General features: G+C 41.6%; 1 protein-coding gene across 4 annotated transcripts in view; it reads right to left on the reverse strand.

Moving 5' to 3' along the window:
* The window catches only part of COL14A1 (collagen type XIV alpha 1 chain), a 199,465-nt gene that overhangs the window by 8,859 nt on the left and 168,363 nt on the right, over positions 1–22,243 (reverse strand). For all 4 annotated transcript variants that reach the window (XM_019716514.3, XM_019716662.3, XM_074317020.2 and 1 more), the window contains exons 43-45: positions 14,168–14,203; positions 13,069–13,135; positions 9,698–9,886 (exon numbers count right to left, since the gene is read on the reverse strand). In XM_019716514.3, coding sequence (XP_019572073.3) covers positions 9,698–9,886; positions 13,069–13,135; positions 14,168–14,203 — 292 coding nt within the window. The remainder of the gene's footprint in view (positions 1–9,697; positions 9,887–13,068; positions 13,136–14,167; positions 14,204–22,243) is intronic.

A 22,243-nucleotide genomic window follows, 5' to 3' on the forward strand; every position in this document is an offset into this window, starting at 1 on the left:
CATTTCAGGTCTACCTGATTCTCCCTTACCAAATACTGACCCTCCAATATTTTCTTTTCTGGTCTCCTAAGGCCGAGGCCTGTTTGTTTTAGCTCTGCATTGTATTCCTAGTGCCAGGCACATATAGGCACTCAAGAAATAACTGTCAAACAAGGTAGCTGGCGTATCAAGCTATGCCTATAAATGACCTCACTAGGGTTTGAATGCTAGATGCTTTACATGTATAAACTCAATTAGTCTTTGCAAGAACTGAGAGAGCAGGCACCATTATTAACTCTAAAAGAGGGCTGTAATGCAGAGAGGTTAAGTCACTTGTCCTTAGCTAGTAAGAGCCAAGATTTCACTGTACGCAACTTGGTGCCAAAGCCTGTACACTTAACCACTGCATTTTCTGCTTCTCCACCCCAAGCTGGCTCTCTAGGCTGCGTGTCTTGTCTTGTTTGCTGTAGTCGTGGCTTCCTGAACTTCCTGCTGAGTCTGTCTGCACATTTTCTCTGATTCAACACTCTGAAATGTGGTTATCACATTTCCTCAGCTTACTTCCCTGGGTTTGTGCACTTGACCTCTGCTCTGAGCAAGACTCGGGATGGATTTTAAGAAGATTCATCCTGCTCAGACTGACTCCATGTCCAGGGTCTGGCCCTTGGTTATTAGTTTCCCATTTCCTTTGGCCTGGTGGCCTCTGAGTAGAGAGATTGTACTCATTTCTATGCTCTCGGCCACATGGAGCGCCCCAAGCTGGAGTTTCATCTACTCCATGGAGGACAATCACCCGCCTCTTGATCCCTAACATTCTAAGCAAGGCCTGGTTAATGCTCTCATTGGAATTCATTGTAATTCTACCAAAAGTCACAGAAACGGTGAGACAAGGCTTCAGCTATGTTATTATATTGTCCGTTGCCTGGGAAATGATGGTGATAAATTGCAAGTAGGATCTGTGTTTCATGCAACATATGTTTGAATGCCACTAGGTACAAGGTGCTGGACCAGGTCTTTCCAACAAGTGCACGAACTTAATTGTCAGACCGCATAGCAGGGAAAACAGACAAATAAATAAGTAGCTATAATGTGGTGTGGGAGTAGCTACAACAAAATATGAGTGCACGGAACTGAAGCCTCTGTGGGGAATCACAGGCTTGCCAATATCGCCGACCCTTGAAGTAAAGTGTTGAAGAGCAGGCATCAGCTCTGTAATGAAGGAGCCGATGGAAACGCACGCACAAAGGCCAGCAGGTAAGCGAGGACAGGGTATGCCTGAGGAACGAGAGGTGGCTTGGTATGGCTTTGGCAGCTGTGCTGGGGAGCAGTAGATTAAGAGGCCACTCTAGGACAGGTCATGACAAGCTTTATGTCTCAGACAAGGGAGTTTGCATATGGCTGGCCCCTCACATGGTACTTCTTCAATACTCGCTACTTAGGTTTTTGTTTGTAACTTCAGACGCCTTTTTCTTAAAGAACTCCTAATTGTTTAAGCTTCTGGCCCCACAAAACATAGATCTGCCCGTACCGGGTACAACCAAAATTAATTAAGGCAGACTGGAATTTTGCGAAGCTTAATGCCACCAAAAGACACCGTGCTAGTCCCACGGAAAAGCCAGAGGAACATTTGTTAAATCATTAAGCTGGGCTAACCGGTGGGCAAAGGAACTCACTAACCAGCTAGAGATCAAGACAACAGAATATTTTGTACTTTGGGTTTTTGTATCAGTTAGATACATGGTTATATAGGCGGGAGGTCCTTCGGTCTTTTTTTTTAAAATTAAAGTTTCCTGGGGTGGCAATGGTTAGTAAAGTTATATAGGTTTCAGGTGTACAATTCTGCATTACATCACCTATACCTCACATTGTGTGTTCACCACCCAGTCAGTTCTCCTTCTATCACAATATATTTGATCCCTTTACCCTCATCTCCCACCCCCCGCCCCCCTTACCCTCTGGTAACCACTAAACTATTGTCTGTGTCTATGAGTTTTTGTTTCGTCATTTGTTTGTCTTGTTCCTTTGTTGTTTTCAGTTTTATATCCCATGTATCAGTGAAATCATATGGTTCCCCACTTTTTCTGTCTGACTTATTTCACTCAGCATGATAATCTCAAGATCCACCATGTTGTCACAAATGGCACTAGTTCATCTTTTCTTATGGCAGAATAGTATTCCGTTGTGTATACTGACCACAGACTTCTAAACTAGATACACTTACAGTTGGGCCCTGAAAAGGTCAATGAATTTGCTATGTTATATGCATTTCCTACCCAGTATAATAAAAGCTCTTACTTAAAAATCTCACCCTGTTTTTCTAGCTAAATTTATACAATGATGATTTGAAGAAACTGCTGACATTGTCAAGCTGGCAGTAATTGGCTATTAGCAGATGTCTTAGGACTGACATAGTATAACCACACGGGCTTCTGCTTATATCATGGCTCTAGGGAGAATGAGGACTGGCAGCCAGAAAGCTAGTGGTAATCAACAGCATAAATAATTTATGGTTCATGAAATAACCATTGTATTTCAGGTATTGTGAGGAATAAAAGGAAAAGAGACCTTAAATTTGGTCTTTGGGGAGCATGTAGCCTTATTGGTGAGACAGGATTAACAGAAATGAAATCGTTAAAGGACAATTCAAGAAAATACATTCTACCTGGGTTCTAAATGATATGTTTCCCACACTAATGAGGTAGGATCAGCCATCTATTCATTTATCACATATTCATTCCAGCTCCTTGTGGAGCCGTGTAGAGATGAAAGGCACAGCCCCATTCAAGGAATTCACAGTCCAGGGCAAAGACAAGTATATCAATAATGACAATATAATGGGAAACTGCTGTCACCGGATGCATATGCCTGGGACAGAGGAGCACAAATGAGGGAACTCTTAATTAGTCTAGTTCCGCTGGAGTCAAGCAGCATAGGAACAACAAATACACTGGCCAAACAAATAAACCATGCTGAGGGAGGAATGGTCTGGCAGATGTGATACTGGAGATGAGTTTCTACAGTCTGAGTATGAATGAGCCAGAGGAAGAAAGAGGGTTCTGGGGAGTGGGAAGAGCATGTGAATATCCAAGAAGGGGCATAAGAAGAGGGCACAATAGGGACCAGCATTGAGTGTGGTAGGATAGGAAAAGGCAGGCATGAAGAACGTGGTAAACCGAATTAGTAGTCTGAATTCTTTACCAGCCTATGTGTTCATGCATTTCCCTACCTCTTGGATTTCGGCTTGGCCATGTGACTTGCTTTGACCAAGGGGATATTAGTGGCAATGACATGCACAGAGGCTTGAAATATGATTAGGTGGTCGGGTTACCCTATTTTGTTTCTGTGATTGCCACAAGGAGCATGTACTCTAGGGAGATATTGCCTCTCCAGTCAGGGCCCAAGCAGAGCAGAACTGCCCCCATCCTCCCTCAGACATATGGTGAGAAATAATATTGATTGTTTTATGTTACCAAGATTTGTGTGGTTTGTTGTGCAGCAAAAGGTGACTAATACCAACAATACTGAGCACTTCAGTTTGGCTAGAGCAAAGGGTATACAGTGGTACCTCGGTTTTCGAACATGATCCGTTCAGGAAGACCGTGCGAGTTCTGAAACATTCGAAAACCGAGGGATGGTTTCCCCATAGAAAGTAATGCAAAATGGATTAATCCTATCCAGACCTTTAAAATCAACCCCTAAATCTGCAAATTTAGCATGAATTTTACTATCTAATGATACCATAGATACATAAAATTTACAGCGTTCGTAAACAGAAATGTTCGTCAATGGAGATGTTCGAAAACCGAGGTACCACTGTATACTTGAAATGATGCTGATTGGAAAATACGTATCAGGACCACACAAAAATATCTTATTGAGATGGCATATACCTTCAGAAGTATTTCTAGCACAATCCCCTTTCCCCCAAACAACAACTGAAATCCAATGCAAAGAATCTGCTAAGACCTACTACACAGACACTCCAATTAAGGGTTTCACAAATGTTTAAGCGACAGAAACAATTGTATTAGCTTTCATAACAACAACAACAAAAAGACAAAACACCAGTTACCACCTTTTGTTATTGTAATAGTCATATTCTACTAAGTACAAAGGGTAGGGACACAATTTGATGGTGATTTAAATTTGTCGATTGCTTTTTAAAAAGTCGTTCTTTGTATTTGCTGGGAAAATCATTTTATTCTGAGTACAATTAATTCCAGAGGCAGGAACACAAAAAAAGTCTACAAAAACATTTTTCCAGTAGGTGCTACTCTTTCAAGGTGCTTGAATCTACATCTTTTATTTCCCTCTAAAAAGCTACATCTGGCATTTTAATAATTTAAAGGAGGAGGAGGAGAAAAGTACCCATTTAAATGGTGAAAACAGGAAGACACTGAGTGAGCCAACCCTTCACAAGTGTCTGAGAAGTCAGACTGCTTGGAAATCATTCTTAGGGATGAAAGTATCACCTTGTTTACACTGCAGGGCCAGAGGCCTCGGTATAATTTAAAGGAGTGTGATTAAATACATATTCAAAAATTCTGTGCTACTCCTCTCTTCAAAATGTAAAGCCTAATTCCCCTCTCCTTGAGTGTGGGCTGGGCTTCGGGACTCCCTTCTAATAGAATATGCTAAAAGTAAAAGCTTGTGACTTCTGGGAACAGGCAAAAAAAGGCAGTGTGAGGGCCTCCCTCCTGTCTCTCTTAGATCACTAGCTCCACCATGGAAGGCAGCCACCATGTTGCAAGAACATTCAAGCATCCCACGAAGAGACCCACCCTAATCACGCTAGATGTAAGAGGAATAGTCAGGGAGGCCCTGAGACTCCTGCCAGTAGCACTGTGAGTATGCCGCTTTGGAAGCACATCTCCCAAGTCCAGTCAAGCCTTCAGATGACCGTAGCCCGCCCTGGCTGACATCCTGATTGCAACCTCATGAAAGACCCTGAGCCAGAAGCGACCAGCTAAACCACTCCTGAACCCCTGACCCATAAAAACCATGATCACATGTTTTGTTGTTTTAAAGTGCTCTAAGTTTTAGGGTAATTTATTACATAGTAATAGATCACTAATAGTATGTAGAGCTTTTCTCTGCAGCCATGATGAATGTAAAGAGTTACTTTGCAATAGGAAAAAAAAAAAAAATCCTGCAAACATTAGGAAGACAATCCATCAAACCTTCAGGGGAAGGTCTTGTTCCAAAATACATTCAAACTGGACTTTACCAGATACTTATTGGGTGAGAAAAGAGAAAACTCTATCTTTGTTTCTCGGGAGTTCATCTCTCAGAATGAGAGGCAGGAGATGGGGAAGCAGAAGAGGAAGGAAGCAAATACGTATTTCAGCAGATTTTCAACAGCAATGAAAAGACTATGTCTCATGCAACTGAATATCAATTATAATACAGCATCACAGGGAAGACTTGTAAATATTTAGTCATCAACCAGCAAATTATTATGAGAGCTCTACCAGCCCTCTCTCTTTAATCAAGTTGATCTGTCTCATAAAGATTAACTTTTCCATGAATAAACCAGGATACAAGGGTCATTAAGAAGTTTCACAGATGTTTACCGCTGAGGTATTCCTGGCTCACAACTGCCGTGCTTTAATTCTGAATTTGTGACCAAAGATTTCTGCCAATTACATCTTCAGTGCCAACAGCTCTTTTCGACCACAGGAATACTAAACATGAGAACGCTACTTCTCTCTCCCAGCTTGGAATGGACCTGGGACCCCCTTTTCTCTTTATAGACTTCTCAGCCTTATTGATTCACAGTAAAACCATAGCATGACCATTAATTAGGAACGCAGATTTAGTTTTAGTGGGTGTAGCGTTTTTCTACCTCGACTGCCATTTCTACGTCTCTGAGAAGGACTGTCACTGACTAACGGCAACCAGAGTATGGCTGATTCCTCTTCTACCTGTGTTTGCTCGGGGAAGTTCAGCTGTGATTCATCTTCTCATCCCTCTCCCATCCCCTTTTTCTCTGGCTGAAAGAAAGCCCATCTTTTTCAAGTTAACTACAGAGCCTTAGGGTTGATAAAAGTTGATCCTGAAACCTTGCCTTTCTTTACTCGGTCATTGGAAACTGGGTTGTCTGTGGCAGGGAAAGCTAAAGGGGAATAATTTTCCAACTTCAAAAGCCCCTCAGGGATTGTATCTTCAAAGAACAAGAAACATCAATCTGGGTGGCAAACTAATTGTAAAATTTTCTCGATTAAAGATGACATTGCAATCCGATTATTATTTCTATCCTCACTAAAAGATGGGCGTGAGTAGAGCTCCTGGCCCCCAAAATATTTGATTCTACAGAGTAAATGTAAAGTACTAACGACATTTACAGGAACCAGTAAATTCCAATGGGTTAAGTCTTTGGAATGACATCTCCCAGTCATTTCCACTCAACATTTTCCAGGCACTGGCATAGTGAAAGACATTGCCACCGTTGATTGGTGGTAGGGGATAGTCAGTATTGGAAGGCGTCTCTGGAGAAGGCCCTAGTAAGAAAAAAATACAATGGAAAACCAAGAGATCTGGTTTTTTTTATGTTTGTTTGTTTTTTAAGGTGGGCACAGCTCACAGGGGCCCATGTGAGGATCAAACCGGCAACCTTGGTGTTATTAGCACCGCGCTATAACCAACTGAGCTAACCAGCCACCTCTACCAAGAGATCTGTTAACCCTGGAACATGCTCCTGAAAAAGTAGGAGAAGGTAATTTGCATTTATTTGCATAATGCCAGGGATGTATTTGATATCTTAGTAGATCCTCACTGTGAACACAATGGAGGCAAATGCAGAAAGACTAAGTCATTGATAAAACTCAACTATGTCAGCCTTGCATTGTAGCTGTTGCATTCTTAGTAAGTCTTAAACATAAGTATTTTCTGACCTGTTCATTATGTTTCCAGTGTAGTCATGCCAAGAATTTGCATATCGGCATCAATTATTTGGGTATAAATGACTTCCCTCTGTTTTATATTACACTAGAGGGCACTCTAGTGTTTTTTTTTAATTGCGTGTGAAGGTAGGTTATATTTATTATCTATGAACTTCCCTTTAGAACAGTAGAAGAGATGTTGCAAATTATTTGTTACAAATAGGAGACAATGTATTTGCTAGGGTTGAGAACGATGGCTTTACAGGTTTCAAGCCCTTTCCCACCTCAGGACCTTTGCAGATGCCATGGCTGTCTCTGCACAGAATGCTCTCTTCTGACTCTCTTATTATTATGGCAAAGTCCTAAACTTTTAGGTCTCAGCTACAACATCACTGACTTGACACACTAAGTCGGAGGCCCCTCTTGTATGCTCATATAGCATCCTGCATTTTTTAAAAGCGTTTACAACAATGGAAATTAAACTATTCATGTATTCTTTGTTTAATATCTGTCTCCATGCTAGGTACGTGAAAGGCAGGAAATACGTGTCCTGTTTACCCCTATGTCCTTGACACCCAACACCTTGGCTTACATGCAGTACATGAGCAGTTAAGTGCTGCTTAGATAAATGAGGGAAGATCCAGAAGGAGTCCGTTGTAAGATCAAGCAGCTAAACTGATACAACTAGTAAGTAGCTGAGCTAGGATCTTAATCTGTATATGACTGATGCCTCAAACCCCATTCTTTCCATCTCATCATGCTTCTTCCAGTTAAAGCAGCATCACAACTAGTGAGGTGACAATGGTGTGTCTTCTAAGATACGAGAAGTAAAACAAGATTGAATTGCCTTGTTCCAGGTTTCTCCCCTATTTGCCCCCAGGGTGAGATAGAACAACAGAAGTATAATTACTATAGGTACACCCCAAATGGCCAGATTCACGACCAGTTTCCCTCTAAGTAATTCCCCTACTCGGACTCGCACGTAGCCTAGGAACATGCTAGAATCTTAGAAGAATTGTCAAGTGCCAAAATGTGTAACCATGAGGAATGTTTTTATCACATTCCTATTTACCCAACTAATCACTCAGAGTCACCTCCAAGCTGGTCATTTGCCAGGTCACGGATGCCCAAGGCTATCCAAATACAGCAGAGCTTGCAAACAGTATAACCACAGCCCATAAGACATTCTGATCCGTCCAGTAATTCACAAGTTTTGAAGTGTGGTTACTAGGAGTCATCGTGAAACAGGGTTCGCCAGGCCCTGCACAGTTCAGACCTCTCCTCTGTGAAACCCCTGCTCCACAAGGACTTCACAGGTACCAACAGGACAGCGTAGAACAAGCACAGGTGTTCTGGAATCATGCAAACCTGGACTGGGACTCTGGTCCCCTATTATTCAGCGGTGTGGTCTTGGACAATTGACAGTGGAGCTCAGCCTCCGTTTCCTCACCTTAAAAACGGAACCAATGCTGATCTCATAACGTTTTCATGAGCATTAATAATTTGCTGAGCAACTGATAGTCTACCAAAGAGTTGCTTGATAAATACTGGCACCCTTTCTTATCAGAGGCCGCAGTGATGTTTTCCACTAAATTCTGACATGTACTTTCCACGTAACTCGCTTAGTATTTATCACCTCCCAACTTGCATATTCAGTTATCGCTTCACCTCATCCAAACCACGTCTGCTCTTTTATCCAAATGAGAACGTGTGTATATAGCACTGCACACAATACTGGCAGATATAGTTAGTGCCTAAAAGTGAAAGCCATAATAATAGTATTACATCACACAGAGCCAAGCCAAAAGCCTTACATAAATCCTGCATTCAGTAAATATGTGTTGATTTTTGTACGAAATAAACCAGATGTGAATTTCAGCTGTTACGGATACACATGTAAACATGAAAATCTTTAGCAGGATGGTTCCTGTGATCCAAAATTTTGGAGTTGTATGCCTACAAACCCCAACCTGAAACCCCAAAACCACACCTCTCAATTGGTGACCAAGTTAAATCACCTTCCTGGATGCTCAAAGGGCATCGCTTTTTCTGTCTTATGTTCCTCCATGTTATTTGTGAAATTTACTTGTCTACTGTACTCTTTAGGGGTATATAGATATATACCTATACATAGGTAAAAAAATTATGCCATGGAAATTTGTATTTCAAGGGTTGTCTGGACCACTGTTTGAGAGCGCCTGGGTGATTTTCCTTGTCTAAGCATTCAATTGTGCTGGTAAAGCAAGAAAGAATCAGCCTGGCAAGAACAAGGATAGGACTTCCAAAAAGAACAAAGTCAGCTTGTGACTCGCTGAGGGTGACTCAGGCACTGGCTCTGTGCTACCTGAGTCACAGCTGACCCATCACCGACACCATTAGAGGATGCCCCACTGACAGGTGGCCACCATCCTGGCTGCCAGATCTTTTGTGTCCTGTGAAGGAATTATGCCCATCACTACATCTGCTGGCTGAGTGCCCTGGCCCAGGAAATACCCTCAGAAAGGAAAAATCAGACCTGGGTCATAATCAAAGCAACAATTATCTAGTTATTCCCTTTTCAGTGCAAAGCAATCCAGACCTGATCCCTGCTGTCAGCAAACTAGCCGTTCATTTACACCTGCGGTGATTTGGGGGTTGTCCTTTTTCATACAAGCAGATATGGCTCTTGATAAACATTGTAGGTGACTCATTCTTCTCAACATTGGGGATAAATAAAAAGCTGATGAATAGATGGGGTAGAATTCATTTAGGTCCATTATTTTGGACTTAATCATTATATAAGCCCCACTGTTATGCTCTGCTTCGTTGCGCGCAGTGAGGGGAGTGGCCCAGCTTACCTCGTTCTCCTGGGGACCCTGGCACACCTGCATTTCCTGGGAAGCCTGGGGTACCTGGGGGTCCTTGTTCACCAGGGGTTCCAGGTGAGCCTGGTCTTCCAGGTTCCCCAGGAGGCCCTTGGACCGTCCGAACTGATGAGGAGTGGCTAGGAATCTGGTTGAGGATGGCTGTGTACCTGGCCATGTGACCTGAGACACCAAGCACAAAGGCAGCAGTCAGGCAACAGTCACACAAAGACAGAGAGGACTAGCGATATTATTCGTCAAGGCTCCAAACAATTCTGTTAGATGCCCACCAAGGGGAAAAATCACATCCCTCCGAAATCTGTTGATTTCCAACTTGAAAATTTTTACATTTTACATTGGCTGATACATACAGCTGGATTATACTCAAGTTGCATCTCATGTGTTTGGAATTCCAAAGCTCATGTCCGCATCTCAGTAAACATCGCTGAACAGAAGCCATACATTTTATCTTCACCCCCAGCAATTATCTGAACCCTAAACCCTCTCCTAGTTGCCCCTTTTCTTCAGCAATTTCACCCCAAGTTGTTTGTCTTTTTTCCAATCCACAAAGTGTGTTCCACCCTCTTGCTCACAAATCCCCACACAAGTCCTCTGTTTCAACTCATCTTTCTGCTGCCAAGCCTTTTTGCAGGAACCTTTACTTGGGTCCCAGCTGCAGAAACTCCCACTAGCTTTATTTTTTTACAAATCTGGCTCTCTCTTCCACCATCACTAAACTCAGTTATGCCTGGAAAAATGTATCTTAATAATTAGAAGTACAGATTAATATACTACTTGATACCATAATGCCTCATTTTTCTAGCATCATCAGGAGGCAAGATTTTCCCACATAAATGAATTTTCTACATAACTATTACTTATCCCTTCTCAAACATTCCAACTTACATAAAAGAATAGTAACCATTTTTAGAGGGATTCTTTCTACATATGTTGAAGTATTCTTAAGCATCAATGTTCCTAGTTCTTCAGATTATAACAAGGATTGGCATCCAGCTGACTCAGGAGCCATCAGTTGGCATGTCTGTCTATGAAGGCTGGGCAGGGCCAGACATTTCCACATCTACTTTCTCAGCTTCCGCCTTTGACCAGGGGGATGTCCTTTATCATTCCTCTAGCTGTCATCACTTTGGACTCACAGTTTCCCATATAAACCTTCCCTAGCATAATTCTTCTGATCACCTCTGGACTACACTCCAGATAACTGAGTGTGTGAGGAATTATACACTAACTAATAAATCAAATTCTGAGGGGAAGCATAAGGAATAAAAGAAGCTTCCCAGAGAAACCGGAAGTAGTGTGTGGGAAGATGGTCGAGATGTCAGAAATACAGCCTCTGGGTCCGTGGGGTCTTGTACATAACATTGTGTCCAATCTCTTCCACTTCTTTCATACCTGCTTTGATAGGCAGAGCCCTCCTATTTCACAGACCTATTTCAGCTCTCTTGTATCACCCTCTGTGGGCTTCCATTTCATAGAAGGCATTCTCACAAAAATCTGAGAATTCCTGAGGGGAAAACCTTGATTTTGAACTCTGAATTTTTAGGGCACGTTTTAAATAATCACATATTTATACAAGATTTTTACTATACAAGGGAATATGACAGCAACTGTTGCAAAATCTCCCACATACTGTGGTCAATGAGTCATGTTAGGATTTAACCCTTTGGTTCCCTTAAAATAATCTGCTTGCTTACATTGAATATTTTAAATGGGTAACCTACCAAATAATCCAAGATACAGGTTAGCTTTTGATATACGCTACTTAATGTTTGATTTCCCTTTTATAATTTACTGTGTTTTTAAAGATCTCATTTTGACATTAAACTTAACACAGTTTCATTTAACTGGTAAATTCTCTCCCACACATACATTTAGTTTGGGTAATATAATATAAAACGGAATAAAGTTAAAATACAGGGAGCATTACTACTATGTCTGAAGATGGTAGCTTTATACTCATTCGCCCTCTGATTTGTGTCTGAATGAAAACTCTCCCAAGCTCATGCTGACCTTTATTCCACGCCTTCCCCAAGGAGAGATCTGGTTTTATCTACCACAGACGGAATTTTGGACCTAGCCGGTAGGGCCTTCTTGCACAGTTAGAGGACTCCTAAACTTCCCTGGGTTAAATTAAATATAACCGCAAAGCTGTTGAGGCAGCCAATCTGGTAATGTCAGCCCTGGAAGCAGAGGACACCATGGGGTGGAGAGCTTGACAGCAGAGTCAGGCCAGAGCTGGCAGGGTTAGAGAGGCATATTTCATCTCTCCTTGGCCTCAGAGCTTCCTGGAACGGAACAGATTACTGGCAAAGAGAAGGGCCCACACTAGTAACCCTAGGCTTATGGAGATAAAACATATGTTGGGGGGGGGGGGTGCAACAAAATGTATACAAGTGGATACTTCGGTCAATGTTGCTCACGCAGTAGTTCACCGTCATCAGAAGTGTCTGGACGCTGATGGCAACCACTTTGAGCACCTCTTGTAATTGCAGAAGTCAAACGTAACTTGTATTCATCGGTATATATTGAGTATTACAATTTTAATAGTTTTTTTCCTTTCTTAAAATGTGCATACATTTTTTTGGCATCCTCTGTATATAGTCAACGGCCAGTAGGGAAATGTGCATAATGGATGGGTAAGACATGAATGAGCAGGAATCAGTAATTGTAACACTGAACTGTGAAAAAGTTCAGGTTTAAAATGAAAAAAAAAAGAAGATGGGACGGGTGTCATATCAAGTGTGTTCCAGTGTAATTTTTGGCATGAAGTAAGCACAAGTATCCTATCGACTGTCTCATGAAGACTGGCCGTGTGTGTGTGTGTGTGTGTGTGTGTGTGTATTTTGGCATAAACCTTAAAGAATAAAAGAAAGGACCTTGGGCTAACCAAAAGACATGGGTAAGAAGGAGGTATTGATTTAAATCTAGTAAGTTAATTAAAGTAAACACTACGAATCATCTTTTTGAAGGTGGCTTCTGATGCCTAAGTCTGGTACCGTTCAACTGCTGAGTACTTGAGAAAAAAAAATCCATCCGTTTAGAGAGATGAGGAAGGAATAAAAGATTTGATTTGGGCAGCCAAGTTAAATCTATTTGGACAAACAGAGAGCTCTAGGACAGATGCCCCAGAAGAATTTGGCATCTGTACCATCAATGTAGACATTAAGGGTAACCTGTAATGATCTCTTAGGTGGATTACTGACGACCACCTGTAAAGCTTACATGTCTGCACCAACACAAAGCTTTAGAGGTGTTTTCCTTAGTTGTCACACTCATGGAACATGGAAAAGGCCGATTCCCATTGGGATGACTAACGTAAACATCTATGACTCTAAGGCACTTACTTTGGATGAGCTGTTCACACACCTGACGTGCCACCGCTCTCACCATGGCTTGAGACTGCAGGTCACCCTGAAGGAGAAAAGAAAAGCATATGCCTGACTCTCAGCCACAAGCCCAGGCACATGGCAGGACTTCCGAGATGGAGATCTGACTTGACCCATTGCTCCCACCTGGGCTCTTTGGCTCTGAGCAACAGCTAGGATTGACCGCCATGGTACAGGCAGAGAAGGAGTAAGCAATTTGACATTCATGGTGCAAGGTTCCTGAGAGCCAGTATTAGCTTAAAAAGCTCAAGTAAGCATTTTTGGTCCCAGATTCTAAAACATTTAATAGTTTTGAAACATACCCATATATATATATTTAGTGCCTCATTTATAGCTCTTCAGAGCTTATAAAATACAGCACTTTCTCGGGCAGTGGCTTACTTAATACGAATAACAACTCAGAGGAAAGGTGTTAAACCCATTTTATGGACAGAGTTAAACACATTGCCCCAGTTTTCACGGAGGTAATTGGATGTGCCCAAGGTCACGGCTGTTTCTACGATAGCCGACAACAAAATTATATTAGCAGCTGCACAAGTTCTCAAAGGAGAGATGAGGCCCCGAAAATAAGCTGATTTAAGTTTCACAGCCAGTTCTTTGATTCTATGCCAGCCATTGTCTTTCTGGGTGCCAACACTGGAGAATAAAAGAACAACAAAAAACGTGTCCCACTCTATTCCTTGGCATGTGTATAGAGCTGTTACTTTCCTGAAGCCTTTTCACATGCATTATATAATTACATCATCAGATCCATTTTGTGAGTTACATGAGTTTGATGCTCTCCATTTTTCCTTAAAGAAATGGACCTAAGGTCATCTAGGGGGACGATCAGCAGATCTGCAACTACGTAGCAACCAGCTCCCCTGACTTCCCACAGGGTGTTTGCCACTTAAAAATAGGCTCACGGTCAAATGAGTTGAAGAGGGGGGTGCCGTGAGGAGGAAGGGTCTCAGCGATGACTAACCCCGATAGTACATGGTCACCCTTTGTCAGGTTTGTTCAATGAAAGGTGTACAACCAGCTCTGGCTGGTGAACAGTGACAGACAGGATACTTACTCGTTCTCCTCGCTCTCCCTTTGCTCCGGGAACACCCTGTAAAATGTTACATTGTCAAGTTACTCACAACACTGCCCTCAGCCAAGCACAAGGATAGTGCTTCTTTGCCTGTTTTATTAAGACATGCTTCTTAGCTCTAGTAATTCTGCAGCAAAAAACAGACACACGACACCAGGAATAAACAAACAGCAATCTGTAATCCCACCAAATAGAAATAGCTCTCAACACGGGACACCTCTGGCCCTTTAATGCATAGACACAGTATATTTTAATACAAAACCAGGTTCCTGCAGCAACACTGCTTTGTAAACATACAGTTTCATTGAATAGGTTGTTCGCATCTTTCCACACTCCACTCCACTCTAGGAATCATAGCTACTGATTCTTCGTAATTGATTTCACAAATCTCTGCTGAAGAGCTGAACTATTTCAATTTTATTTTACTTTTTAAAATAGCTCTCAAGGAAGAAAAAGATCTTCTAACCTAAGAGTTCAAAGAAGAGATGAGGTCTGTGAAATCCTACAGCCCCCTCAGCCTTCCATCCAGACTAATAGCTCGCGATTCTTTCTTCCTGACCATGGGAGCTCCTGCTAACATGAATTCTCAGGTGAATCATTATTTTGTTTTGTAGCTTAGCTACTCTTTGACCCATAAGAAGCTTTACCATTACCACAAACTGTTATACTGAAAAAAAAACAATGGTGTTTTCAATGTTTCTGCAATGAAATCACACTTATAATACAAAACATGTGTCTTTAAAAGAATTTCATCTTTTTTGTTTCAACTCTGAGGCAGTGTAATAACATTTACAACATTTTTATAGTCTCTACCAAAAGGATAGTGGATGGCATTTATAGATGAAATCTGCCACACTGTAAGACTGTTCTCAGTCATTACTACAATCTCAACAGGTCCCAAACCAAACTCAGCATCGTCTCCAAAATCTCTATTCAGTTAACAGTCACCTAAACTCAAAATTCTGGGTTCACTTCATGGTGTGGACATAAACTGGTTCTCTGGAAAAATACAATGCCCGGACTTGTAGTGTTTGCTGCTACTGGAGATATAAATACTTCTACAATAGCTGATTTCAAGCTGCAAATGTGCCGCCACTGAAGGTGGAGTTGAGAAGGGCAGAGAAGCACGTCACCTGCCCTACCAAGCACGTACAAGTCAGCTTGAGCCCACTACTGGTTCTTTCCTTTCTCCTTCCTTCCTTTGCCTCTTACATGTCTATTCCACACACACACTCACACACACACACACACACACTTTTTGCACTGCAATTTCTCTTACCTCCATCCCTTCTCTTCCATTAACCCACCATCTCACACTGGAGCATCTACAACTTCCTTCTAATTAACCTCCCTAACTAACTAAAGACCCCCCTTCCAGTTCACCCTCCACACAAGCACTAGTTTCATCTTTCTCAAATGCCACCAGCATGCAACTTAGAAAGCTCAGTGATTATTGGCTCGTGGCAGCTCTTCCTCTATTCACAATCACTCAGTAATTCGTGCACATCCATGTGACAAACACAAAGTCCTCGACTTCAAAGTGTTTGGTTATTTTGCCCCGACTTCCCTGTCTCCTACTCCTCAAAATTATACTTTCTCATGCCCACAGACCTGGTCTACTCAGTGTATGAAAATGTGGCATGTGAGAAAAGTATTAAGCATAAATCTTGTCAATTAAGGATCAACAGTAGGAATATTCTAATGCAGTACTTAGAGCATCAGTTGTTTGACACTAAATTTTTATTTTGTGTGTGTATTTAACGACACTTCAGTGCATGGATTTCTCTTTTCCCTATGTAGATGGCAAGATCTCCAAAACTGAAGAACCATCATTTATCTTAATGTTTCCCAAACCACTTAGCTTGTTTCTTGCATAAAATAGTCACTCAACCATTCAGCTAAGTCCAATATTACATTAATATATTTATTGTAAACCTAGGACAGTTGTCTTCTTCCTCTGGCCTTGAATTTCCTTTTGTTTCATTAATAAAATGAAAAGAAAAATTTCACTGACTTCAACTGTAAGTGTAAATCTACCCTTTAGTGTGTTGTAAGATAATTTTCCAATATTACACAAGAGATTGATAACCAACGAAGCGCAAGAGAACTTAATTAAAAAATATATACACTCACTCATACACACAATGGTAGAATCTTAATGTTGGGTATATGGGTGTTCACGCTAAATTATTTCAATTTTGTATGCGTTTGAAAATTTTTATACTAACATTTTGGGTAAAAAGATATAAGACATGGGATCTGCTAGCCACTTAAACTCTCTGAGATTCTTTGTAAGATGAGGCCATTAAATTAAATGGTCTCTGGGGTCCTTTATGAGGTTAACATGCTAGTATCTCATGATGCAGTCATTATTTGGAACGAGGTAACACAAGGGACAGAAACTAATGAAAAATACCAAAGCTGGGCTTGCAAGAAGTATCTCAGCCTCTACAAAGAAAGCAGATCCTCGCTATTTGTGATTTCTTTCAATGTAGAAGTTCACTAAGGCATTCTGTCTAGCTTATGAACTTATCCCCAGGTCCAAGGAATATGTTTGGAAGATGTCAGGTGCTCAAAAATATGTGTTGAATGAATGAATGAATGGCTGAATTTCACTGCAAGCATGGGTGGCAAGCCAATCTGTGCTTCATTTTAACTGCCTTGATTGAAAAAAAGAAAGAAAAATATTTGACATACTCAGGCTCCGGGCATCTAGATCATTAGAAAAAGAGTTGATTCTGGTAAAAGTACCCAATTTTCATTATATAAACTTTTTGCAAAAGATTTACAAGGCACCCTCCCTCCCCCTTGGGGAAATAAATATACAGGCCATGTCCGCTTCCCTCATTTCTTAGGCTTCACAACTGGACCAATCCCTAAAGATGCAGTAATGGCCTCTGGTAGGTCTTACTGGAGAACAGAGCTGCTAATGTCACCACAAAATAAATCCTTAATGGAACCAGCTTTTCAAGCATTCGATGTGAAACAAAACCAAAACTCAGCATACCAAAACAAATAAATATTTCACATTTTTAATATATTAAGAAACTCAATACTAGTAGTTAATATTAAGCGGCTTTTCGCATGTCCCAAACTCTGTTCTCAGGGTATTAACTCATTTAACCCTTCTCACAGCCCTATAAGATGAACTCATTTAATTTTCTAGGACTCCTTGAAGATAAACTCATTTATTTTGTGTAACAACCCTATGAGATATTATTTCCGTTGTACATAGAAGGAAAGTAGTGCATTGAGAGGTTAAACAGCTTGCCTAAGGTCACACAAGAAAAAAAACAAACAGAAAAGTTGGGGCCTGAACCCAATCATTTGGGATCCCGAATCCCCAGTTCATTCCACAGCTGCCAGGACAGAAGACACCGCTCAACAAACTTGCTGGTCAATAATAACTTCTATTCCGGTGAAGATAATATGTCCACTAGCTAAATGATAATAAAAAAGCAAACATACATGTCCCCTGACCTAACTCTAGTAATTCAAAATTAGGTTTCAACTTGAGTCATTTCTTAAAATCCATCTTATCGTATTTTTAGTTCTGAACCAATACACTATCTGACATTCCCAGGCTAGTTATCATTGATTAAATGGGCTTGTCTGAAAGGTTTCAGACTTAGAAACAGAAATTATAGCGCAGACCTGAGTGATAAGGTAAGGGGGCAGCAGCAGCTGTTGGCACCTTCTGGTACCAGGGATGGATGTGTTTAATCAGGCCTGCAATTCCTCAGCCTCAGCCTCACCATGCTTGCAATTAAGTAGCTACAGCACAGAGCTGGGCGGTCTCAGTGAAAGATTCATTTAATGAAATATCTGTAAGGCAAGAAGTTAGTTTTAGTCCAACTCTCTGACATCCTTCCTTTGATTTTTGCAAAGGAAAACAAAAACAAAATAAAAATTCCTGAGCAAATGAAGGCCTGTAAGTCCACAAAAGTATGCTTTGTGGCAAATACATCTTCCCTGCAGATGTATGTGCCAGAAAAAAAGTGGCACATTTTCCTTTAATTTCAGGAACACTTGAAATGTAAAGAAAAGAAAATACAGTAGCTACATTCATAGATTCACAGAATTTTAATGCTGAAGGGAAGAGGAATAATTTCACGGTCCAAGTCCCACATATTAAAGATGTCTGTTAACTAAAATCAAAACATCCTAGCTTGGCTCTAAAGGTCTTCCATGGTCTGACCCCCAATCTGTAAGAATAATTATCTAATACTCCCCTTACCATCAGCCTAACTAGACTGCGGATAAATCCTCGTTCTCTCTTTCTTTTAACAAATCCTTAGTAAGTACCCTCTGTGATACTAGGCTGGGGTCTAGGAATGAAAACATGAGTATGATAACATTTCTGCCCTCAAGGGACTCTCATTTTCATGACCAGATGGACACCGACAGATGAACTATCTCAGCCTGAGGAGGGGAGGGTGACCTCACACGGAAAGGGCACAGTTTTAAAGAGAGAACAGCCAGGAGCTCACCAGGTGGAGAAAGGAGGAGAAAGCAGCCCAGACAAACAGAAGAGCCCCCCAAAAGGCAAATAATAAAATAAAATAAAAAATAAAACAAAGTAAATTGTGAAACAGTATGACATATATTTGGGGAGCTTTAAATAATTTTGCGTGACTCAACTCCAAGTGAAGGCATGATGCAAGATCAAGTTGGAAGGGAAAGTCTAGGTCCGTCATGAAGAAGGGCCATGTATACTTGGCTGCATATTTGGCACCCATCCTCTGGGGAGAGGGATCCACTGAGGAGATTCAAGCCAGGGAATGACATATCAGAATAGTACTAGAAAGATCTCCTGGCAGTTGGGTAATGGTCCAGACCAGGGCGGGAGCAGAGACAAGAGGGCCAATTAGTTTCTTGTGATAATCTTGGTGAAAAATGAAGAGGGCTTGAAATAAAATTGTGGCCGTGGCAATGAAGCCAGAGAAAGAGTTGAAAAATAGTAAAATGTATAAAAGAGAGGGGGTGCCCTGTATTTGCTCTCTGTTTATCCCATCTTTGTGGGGGGAAATCACACCCACCTTGCAACAAGATCCCATTGAAATTCTATCTTCTGCAGGCGCTGCTCTTCCTACACCTTCAGCTCAGGGGTACCCTCCCTCTCTCTCTGTCTCTCTCTCTCTCTCAGTGGACCTTTGATAGCAACTTCCTGTCTTTCCCTTAAGGCATTTCTCACTTTCTGCCCTTTATTGTACCTACTTATATTCAAACAAACAAACAAACAAACAAAAAACATCATTCTCTCTAGATTGTCCACGAACTAGAAAAACATCTTGGTATATCTTTTGTACTCCTCAGAACCCTGTCCCCCTATGTTTCTTATACATATTGTGGCTACTCAGTAAATGTTTTTAAAGGAATGAATTAGGACACTGATGTCCTGAGAGGCTAGATCAATTGCTTAGGTGATGAGGCTCACACAGCTAGTTCAAATCATGTCAGGGCCACATCGAGAACGCAGGTGTCCTGACTTCCCATGCAGTATTGTTTAAAAGATGGACCTACTACTACCTATATTGGTTTCACATTAAAGACATGGCCCCACTTCCATGTGCTTCATCATGGTCTGTACCCCTGCAGGGAGGCACTCCATTTTAGCCCACGCTTAAACCTCGGGTAGGAATTCTGACCGCAGGAGCAGCAGTGTACATTCCACCCTGGGAAGTCAGCGGCTGAAGGCAGGGTACATGACAGCAAGCGTTCCTGGCACTGACTGTAGGAAACATGCTGTTATTTTCAGTGGGGCAGTCTGTCTTTCTTGGTCGCTTTCCCTGCTGCCTTCCTAGACAGACATCCATGGGAAAACAATCAAGGCCTTACACCACTGACACCGAGTCCGCTTACTAGTCACGCCAGTCTAGCAGCCAGCAGGCACCTGGCTGCTTGGGGCCCAAAACACAGGGAAAAGTCTGGGCTGGACTGTTCAGAGAACAACTGGCTTTTGAGTGGATCCCCAAAGCCTCCGGTGGCATCCCTACCGAGTGTCTGTGAAAGCAAACAAAATGGCTTCTGTCTCTGATAAAAATGCCATCAGGGGCCCTTTTTCTGTTGATGTAGAACAATCAAAGATAATATTATTAGCAAATGTTTTACTTCTGGAAAAACGTTTATTGATATTTCTGCATGCTCCATATTTAGAGTCTGTTCTGGAGTTTACAAAAGGCCTGGTGGATACGCAGGGCAGGGTTGTTTCCCAAAGGTATTCCATGTCTCACTCTACCCCTCATGCACCCCGCTGCCCCCTCCCAAGGTCCCCAGCGCCTGTTCTTCTTTCTCATCCCATCCCTCTTGGATCAGGACCAACCCAGCTTGGATTAAGGACAATTAGTTCTAGGAGATGTCAGTAAGAGAGCAATGTACAAGACCACCTCATGCACAAATACGTTTGTTTACTGTCTAACCAAATTAAAGTTGTTGTTTGTTTGTCTCATTTCAGGATGCCTCAAAGCCTTTGATGTCCTAAAATCTCTTATGACTTTCTGGGAAACAGATTTTATATACACTGTCTGACACTCCTTTAACTTGAAGCCCTTGCTTTCTGAGCCCTGCTGACATATTCTGGAACTCTTGTTCCCAGGAGCACATCCTGGCAAACAGACTGGAGACTGGTAGCAGAGCTAATCTCTTTTTCTGGTGAGAAAAAGCCTAGAATCCAATGAGTAGATAAGTTTTCAGTGAAAGGATGGTGGAGACAGGAATGCATGCGTGTGTGTATGTGTGTGTGTGCGTGTGTGTGTGCACGCTTGTATGTGCTCACACATGCTGGTGTCAGTGTATGACCATACTTGGTAATATTATTTTGGATTAAAAACAAAAACGTGTGAAGATAAAGCAATCAATTTTCTTCTGTGACCCATTGTCAGCTGGATTTGAAAAGAACGGATCTAAAAGTGTTTTGAACAATGACACTGTATTTGGAATAAGTGTATTCTTAAATGCCCTAAGGAAGACATTTATTTGGGCGTGCAAATTAGGGTGTGTTTGCTGAAATCTGGAGGCATTTTTTATATCTTCTGTGTGTCTGCACATGCGTCATATGAATCGTAGTTTAGAAAAGAACACTGAGAATGAAATAATTTTATTGAAATAAGTTGTAAAAATAAGGAGTAACATGACTGGGTAGCTAGAGGGAGAGAGGTGTTTTTCTGAATAAGAATCAGTGTTCCTGTTATGTCTTGTTCACTGTGGTAGGCAGATAAAGGCCCCCCCCCCCCAAAAGCGTTCATGCTGTAATCCCAGAATCTGTGAATATATCACCGTATGTGACAAAAGGGACGTTGCAAGTATGACTTAGTTATGGATCTTGAGGTTATACAGAGAGATGATCTAGGGCCATTTGATGGCCCAATTGTAATCATATTAAGTCCCTAAAAGCAAAGAATCTTTTTGGGCTGTGTTCATAGGGAGATGGGACAGGCAGAATGCTCAGAGACAGGCAGCATTGCTGGCTGTGAAGATGGCAGGGGCCATGAGCCAAGGAATTGGGTAGTCTTCAGAAGCTAGAAAAGACAAGGAAACAGATTCTTCCCTAGAACCTCCAGAAAAGGAAATGCCAGCCCATTGACTTGACCCCAGTGGGGGCCACCTCAGACTTCTGACTTACAGAACTTTTAGATAATACATTTGTGTTGGTTTCAGCCACTGAGATTGTGGGAATTTGTTACAGCAGCAATAGAAATCTAATTCCTTGACCTCTTCTACCTTCCCCCTTCAGATTTCACTGTTCCACAAATTCTTAGCACGCTTGCAGTAGTATAGACATTGATATATCTCGGTTATTTTAGTTTATGGCTACAGACTGAGTATGTCACAGATAATATCAGAATGCTGAGTAACACCTACCTACACCTAGAAGGAAAAACTTGTGAGTCACAGAAGATGGCAAATGTGGCTTTGGAGGCCATGCAATGGAACTGCCTTGTTTTACAGATGAGGAAACAGGCCCAGATCTGCTCATTTTTTCCTCCCCCCATCCTACTCTTCCCGTGCCCATGGATCATATTTAAACACCAATTTAAGAGATTAGAAGCAAAGTGGGAG

This window comes from Rhinolophus sinicus, chromosome 6 (genome assembly GCF_057876585.1).
Source record: "Rhinolophus sinicus isolate RSI-liver-muscle chromosome 6, RSI-T2T, whole genome shotgun sequence".
Classification (NCBI taxonomy): Eukaryota; Metazoa; Chordata; class Mammalia; order Chiroptera; family Rhinolophidae; genus Rhinolophus; species Rhinolophus sinicus.